Genomic DNA, 6,000 nt, shown 5'->3' on the forward strand with positions numbered 1-6,000 from the left:
GATGGAGTAATTTTTATTTAAATAAATTAAATTCACTTACTACATTATTTAACAAATACTAATTACTTAATTCTTTCTCTCTCCCTCTCTCTCGTGTAGAGTTTACTACGGACGGCAGAACAGCTAAAAATTAAGGGTCTGTGCGAGGTGGGTGAACCACAGTACGAGCAGGATTACTCGCCAGCGCTAAAACGTTACAAACCGTACCGGTCACGATCGCCACCGGACAACCGGCATCAGCACCATCACCATCAGCAACCACCGCCCCCACCACCACCACCGTCCGGCTCGTCGGGCACGAGTAGCGGTGGCCGATCGGGAGGTTCTGGAGCAGTAGGAGGAGGAGGAGGAGGAGGAGGAGGTGGAGGAGGATCACACGGGAGTGGTAGCGGTGGCAGTAACAATAACAGTTCGTCTTCCTCCCAATCGACGGGATACAGTGAGAACGGCAAGGGCTGTGGTACGGGCAAGGGCGGTAGCGGCGGAGCTGGCGGCGGAGTTATAGGAGGAATTGGATCGGGTGCAGGACGTAGCCTTTATCATCCTTCCCAGCATCATCACCCGCTGCACCACCATCACCATCATCATCATCCGCACCTGCATCATCTGCATCACGGTGGTGACACGCGAACCGCTGGCGGCCATCTTGTCGAGGAGGACGATGATGGATCACCGTCCTCAGTGTTAGTGGTCGAAACGCACGATCTAAGCACGTCCGGTTCGAAGGACAAACATTATCAGCAGCACCATCATTCGTCGCAGCACCAGCAGCAGCACCATCATCCTCACCATCCCCATCATCCGCCTTCGCAGCAGCATCCCCTCGGAAGCAAAATGGCCAGCCTAGGGATGGGCGTTGGAATAGTGAGTAAAATATCATCAAAAAGAAGAAGACAAAAATCCTCCAAAATAAGAAGATTGCCGATGTTGGTTGGATGGCATATTGAGGCAAAGGATATACTGGGTGTTTTTTTCGATTGCTGTTCCTTATATAGTCAATTCCATGCTACAATAGTTACGTAAAATATGCTGCATTGCATATTCAGTTTCAATTTCCAACGAGAACATCCTTGGATTACCACCAGCCATCTTTGACAATCTTCTGAAACAAAAAAGCACGGAAGTTTAACTAATCGCTATGTGTTTTCCTTTTACAGAATGGTTCCGTTATGGGCGTACCTATGGGTTATTTGGACTTTGCACCAGAGCCTCCAGCACCGACAGCGACACCAGTGACAGAACATGTGGACATTAATTGTGCGCCTAGTAGCCACGATACACGTGATCTGTCCAGTAAGTGTTAGTAACTCTTTTCTTTATTATTTCTACCCGTACTCCGTCCCTATTCCTCCGGTTTTAGTTTTTAGTACGCCGGTTTTGGTCGATGTGTCCATAACGTTAACTTGCCTAATGTTGGATTTCAAGAGTTTAGAGTACGATATATATTCTTTTATGGTATAAAATACATGATCCTTTTGTCTTTGCATATTATTTCTTTCATAATTTGTCATACTATTTTTATATATAATATCGTATAGTTACTTTGCGAGAGAAGGTTAAACATTTATTACCAACCGTTTCCTATAATCTATCTTAAACGTTGTTCATTGACCAAAGCTTTCGCAATCGGCGTTAGATCCCGTAGTATTTTCCCCCTCCTTAGAAAAGTAGAAAGGAATACTTGCGAATAAACTAATCGGAAGTTTATTCCTTGCTTCCGAACAGATTCTGTGCCAAACGATGGTGATTTACGAGTGAAATTCGAAACGTTACGTTCGCTAGATCCTCCCAATGCGGTTCAACTGGACAATCACGCTGTCAGCCATCAGCAGCAGCTCCACCATCAGCAGCAACAGCAGCAAGCCCAACAGCAGCAGCTTTTGCAGCAACAGCATTTACTACAACAGCAGCAGCAGCAGCAGCAGCAACAGCAACAAAGACAGACACCTCAGCCAGCGGGAGCTCAACAGCAGCAGAACGATCAGCGGCACTCGCCACCACACATGCAACAGCAGCAGCAGCAACAGCACGTGATGCTGATCGATCAGCAACAGCAACACCATCCAACAACGCATAGCCCGGCATCGAGCGTATCGTCCTCATCATCCAGCCAGCATCCGGAGAATTTAGTAACCGGTAGCGGTGGTGCCGCCGGATCCGTAACACCGGGTCCCGCCACCAACAACAGCAACGGAAATGGCGGTGGTCCGCCGGCGAGTGGGGATGACATGAAGCCGAGACTGAATCTGAAGCAGGAAAATCTTAGCGATGGCGGTGCCGACCAACATCAAACGATGGAGGTCGAACAGGATCAATCGTCGATGCACGGCATGGTGGTGACGCCGGAAATTTCGGGCATCATGAACCAGAGCCAAATGAGCGGTAAGTAATGCCCCGGGTGTCAATATGCAACCGCGAGCGCAGCTTTAATGGTATGTTTCACTATCATCCACGCAGATATGTATCAGTCGGATGCAAGCGAAGACTCGAAGGTTGGCATACTGGATGGGTCGTCGATACAGTACACAAACCTGACGAGTCCGAACGAAGCAAAAACGCCTACCGGACCGAAAACATGGACTGCAGAAGATATGGAATCGGCGCTGGAAGCGCTACGTTCACACAACATGAGCTTGACAAAGGTATGTCCACGTTCGGATTGCGTTAGCCGCAAATCGGATCGTTGTGCGCACGTCGTTCTAATAAACGCGCTCTCTTCCTTAGGCATCCGCTACGTACGGTATTCCATCGACGACGCTGTGGCAACGTGCGCACCGGCTCGGTATTGATACGCCGAAAAAGGAGGGTCCGTCTAAAACGTGGAACGAAGATTCGCTCAACAGCGCACTGGAAGCGCTGCGGACGGGCACGATCTCCGCCAACAAAGCGTCGAAAGCGTTCGGCATACCGTCGTCCACGCTGTACAAGATCGCGCGCCGTGAAGGCATCCGGCTGGCGGCACCGTTCAATGCGGCACCCACCACCTGGTCCGCGGAGGATCTGGACCGTGCCTTGGAAGCGATCCGCGCGGGGCAAACGTCAGTACAGAAGGCCAGTACGGAGTTCGGTATCCCAACCGGTACGCTGTACGGGCGCTGTAAACGCGAGGGCATCGAGCTGTCGCGTTCCAACCCGACGCCCTGGTCGGAAGACGCAATGATGGAGGCCTTGGAGTCCGTAAAGTAAGTGCTGAAATGCAACCAAACCGAGCTCTTCAACATGCTGCTAAACGATCATTCTAATGTGTTTATTTTACCTCCCAATTCACTCTACGTCCCACAGACAAGGGCACATGTCGATCAATCAAGCCGCCATCCACTATAATCTACCGTACAGCTCGCTGTACGGTCGGTTCAAACGGGGCAAGTACGATACGCCCAGCTCGGGAGGCGGCGGCGGCGGCGGTGGCAGTTCGTCTAATGCTGCTGCTGCTGCTGCTGCTACCGGTGGTGGTGGTGGCGCGGGCAGTGGCGGCAGTAATGGTGGCGCCAACGCCACCAGTGCCGGTACAGGTGGCAGTAATGTTGGCGGTAGTCCCCAGATGGAGTTTAAGATAGAACCACAGCATAACGATCATAGTCCAGAGAACACGGTAAATTACAGTTATTATTAAACAAAACAAAACCAAAAAAATACCAAATACCAAGTAAATCGAGCGGATCTGTCTATATATAATTATGTCCAAGCGTACACTTTTGGTAGATTTGGGGCTTTATTTTCCAAATAGTGAAAAGATAAAGGTGATATGGAGGGAAAATTGATAGGTATTTTAGAATTGGTAGTGTAGCGCTTGTAAGTAAGGGGATTAATTTGGTGCGCATCTCGTGTAGGTTGCTTAAGTAAGTCTTAATTTAGTCTAACATCGGAAAATGGCAAATCGCACAATACCAATGTAGGTGTTGTTGTTCATCTCTTTCGGTTCATTTTCTTCACTCTACACACTAACACTTTGGTAATGGTACTTAGATAACAACGGGACAGCATGCAGCATTATGCAGTTGTTGTGCTTGCTTTACTAACCTATTCACACTAATCAAACGGTGGGAATAATCCGATGTGGAGCAAGGCTGTTGTTTTTATTTTATTTTTTTTTAACGATGCATAAGTTGCTTTCAAACGATCTTGTGTGTGATACGTATTGTTTCATTAGTTTGTGTAACCGATCCGATCCTGCCCGAGAGCTTTCTTTTTAAATGGGATGTTATTTAATTTTATAGTCTATGTTTTTTTTATTGTTATTGCATTAGTTTTTCTTGTTTTTCATCTTGTAAATTGTTTTGTTTTTTGCTTTTTGTGCTAAATTGCGAATGCACTTAACAGATTTGTTATTAAGTTGTTCAATGTACAGACATTTCATGGATCAAATTGCATGAGTATAGGGTTCTGTTTTGTTGCCCGGTTAGCAAAATTTATTAGTCTGATGAAATTTATCAGCGCTCTATGGTTATTATGAAGGTGTTTTTTTTTTAGTTTTTGATACTTTTTTGTGTGGCAAGAAAATACTGTACAAGAATCAATTTTACGATATAAACATTCGAAGTCATCCTAGTGAGGAAGAGAGTCTTAACGGAAGGACATTTCACGACAACATCGTATATGTTGTCGTCAAGGACGGATAAAATAGTACCGAAGGTTTATGTACCCAGTCATTGGCTAGTAACTACGGAATGTAGCTTACCCAGCCCCTAGGTATGCTAGTCTAACCGCTGAATTTAGTTAGTACCGTAACAGCGTTACAGTAAAACAGAAAATCAAACCTGGTAGTGTGAAATCCATCGGATCGAGGGTTATTTGTAGTAGAGTACACCATAAATAGCAATCATACCGTGCAATGCTCTGTTTCATATGTAAATGTAATATTCATCGTAATGTCTTTATCCTGCTACTATGTATATCTCTAGACCTGTGCATACCAAAACTACATTCATACATTAGGGTAGTGATTAGCGCACACCAAATAAAATGCAACATCCACCAACAAAAAAAAAAAAATGAACCATGATCGGAAAGTGAATGATGAATTATGAATCCATAAACCCCCCCGATATTCCAGCAACATTACAATCCTGCACTATCGGCTTCCTCGACACCTACAAGTAACACACCGACCCAGCAGCAGCAGCAGCAGCAGCAGCAGCAACAGCAACAGCAGCAGCAACAGCAACAACAACAGCAACAACAGCAGCAGCAGCAGCTTACCCACCATTTAGTTCAACAGTCTCCATCGGTACTACCGGTCAGCATTCACATCGTCGATGCGGCCCATCATCATCTTACGCATCCACATCAGCAACTACACCACCAGCAGCAGCAGCAACTTACGCAGCCGCAGCACGTGGTGGTGGCGCAACATCAGCAGCAGCAGCAGCACCATCATCTGCACCATCAGCCACAGCTAATACAGCATCACATCATTCCGCAGCAGCATCACATCATCTATCAGCAGCCGCTGCAATCGATCCAGCAGCAGCCCCAGTACCATCCGATGTACCACATCATCAAGCAGGAAAATGATAGAAGTTGAAAGCACCGGCGCACTCGCCAACATCATCGGTATGGCGGCACGCATCACCAGCAGCAACAGCAGCAGCAGCAGCAGCAAACGCACGATGATCACGAACATCGCCAGCATCATCATCATCATAATCTGCACCATCAACAGCTGTATCATCAGCAGCAGCAACAGCACCACCATCAGCCAATGCACTACGACGATGGCGCATGATTGTAGGACGACTGAACAGGGTGAGAACAAGCGCAAGAAGATGATAAGGATTTAGCGGTGTTCCGCTAGTATGGTCCCATGGAAATGAAATGCTGCACACTGTAGGAGAGTAGTCTGAGTATGGTAAATCAATATTGAACAAGATCGCGACGTTATTCCGTTGCACTGAAAAACACACACACACACTAAGGATGCGTACCGCATGTACCGGTGAGGAGGTGCATATTTTGAGTTGCGTAGCGATAGGGAATCCAATACATACTAAAAATGCTCTA

At 47.0% G+C, this 6,000-nt stretch overlaps 1 protein-coding gene across 1 annotated transcript in view; it reads left to right on the forward strand.

Moving 5' to 3' along the window:
* Positions 1-5,538, forward strand: part of LOC128715331 (histone-lysine N-methyltransferase Suv4-20) — a 64,277-nt gene extending 58,739 nt beyond the window's left edge. The window contains exons 3-9 of the mRNA XM_053810214.1: positions 100-864; positions 1,158-1,299; positions 1,726-2,382; positions 2,458-2,642; positions 2,725-3,182; positions 3,283-3,592; positions 5,054-5,538. Coding sequence (XP_053666189.1) covers positions 100-864; positions 1,158-1,299; positions 1,726-2,382; positions 2,458-2,642; positions 2,725-3,182; positions 3,283-3,592; positions 5,054-5,524 — 2,988 coding nt within the window. The 3' untranslated portion in view covers positions 5,525-5,538. The remainder of the gene's footprint in view (positions 1-99; positions 865-1,157; positions 1,300-1,725; positions 2,383-2,457; positions 2,643-2,724; positions 3,183-3,282; positions 3,593-5,053) is intronic.
* The last annotated feature ends 462 nt before the right edge of the window (positions 5,539-6,000 follow it).

Source organism: Anopheles marshallii, chromosome 3 (assembly GCF_943734725.1).
Source record: "Anopheles marshallii chromosome 3, idAnoMarsDA_429_01, whole genome shotgun sequence".
In the NCBI taxonomy this organism is placed as follows: Eukaryota; Metazoa; Arthropoda; class Insecta; order Diptera; family Culicidae; genus Anopheles; species Anopheles marshallii.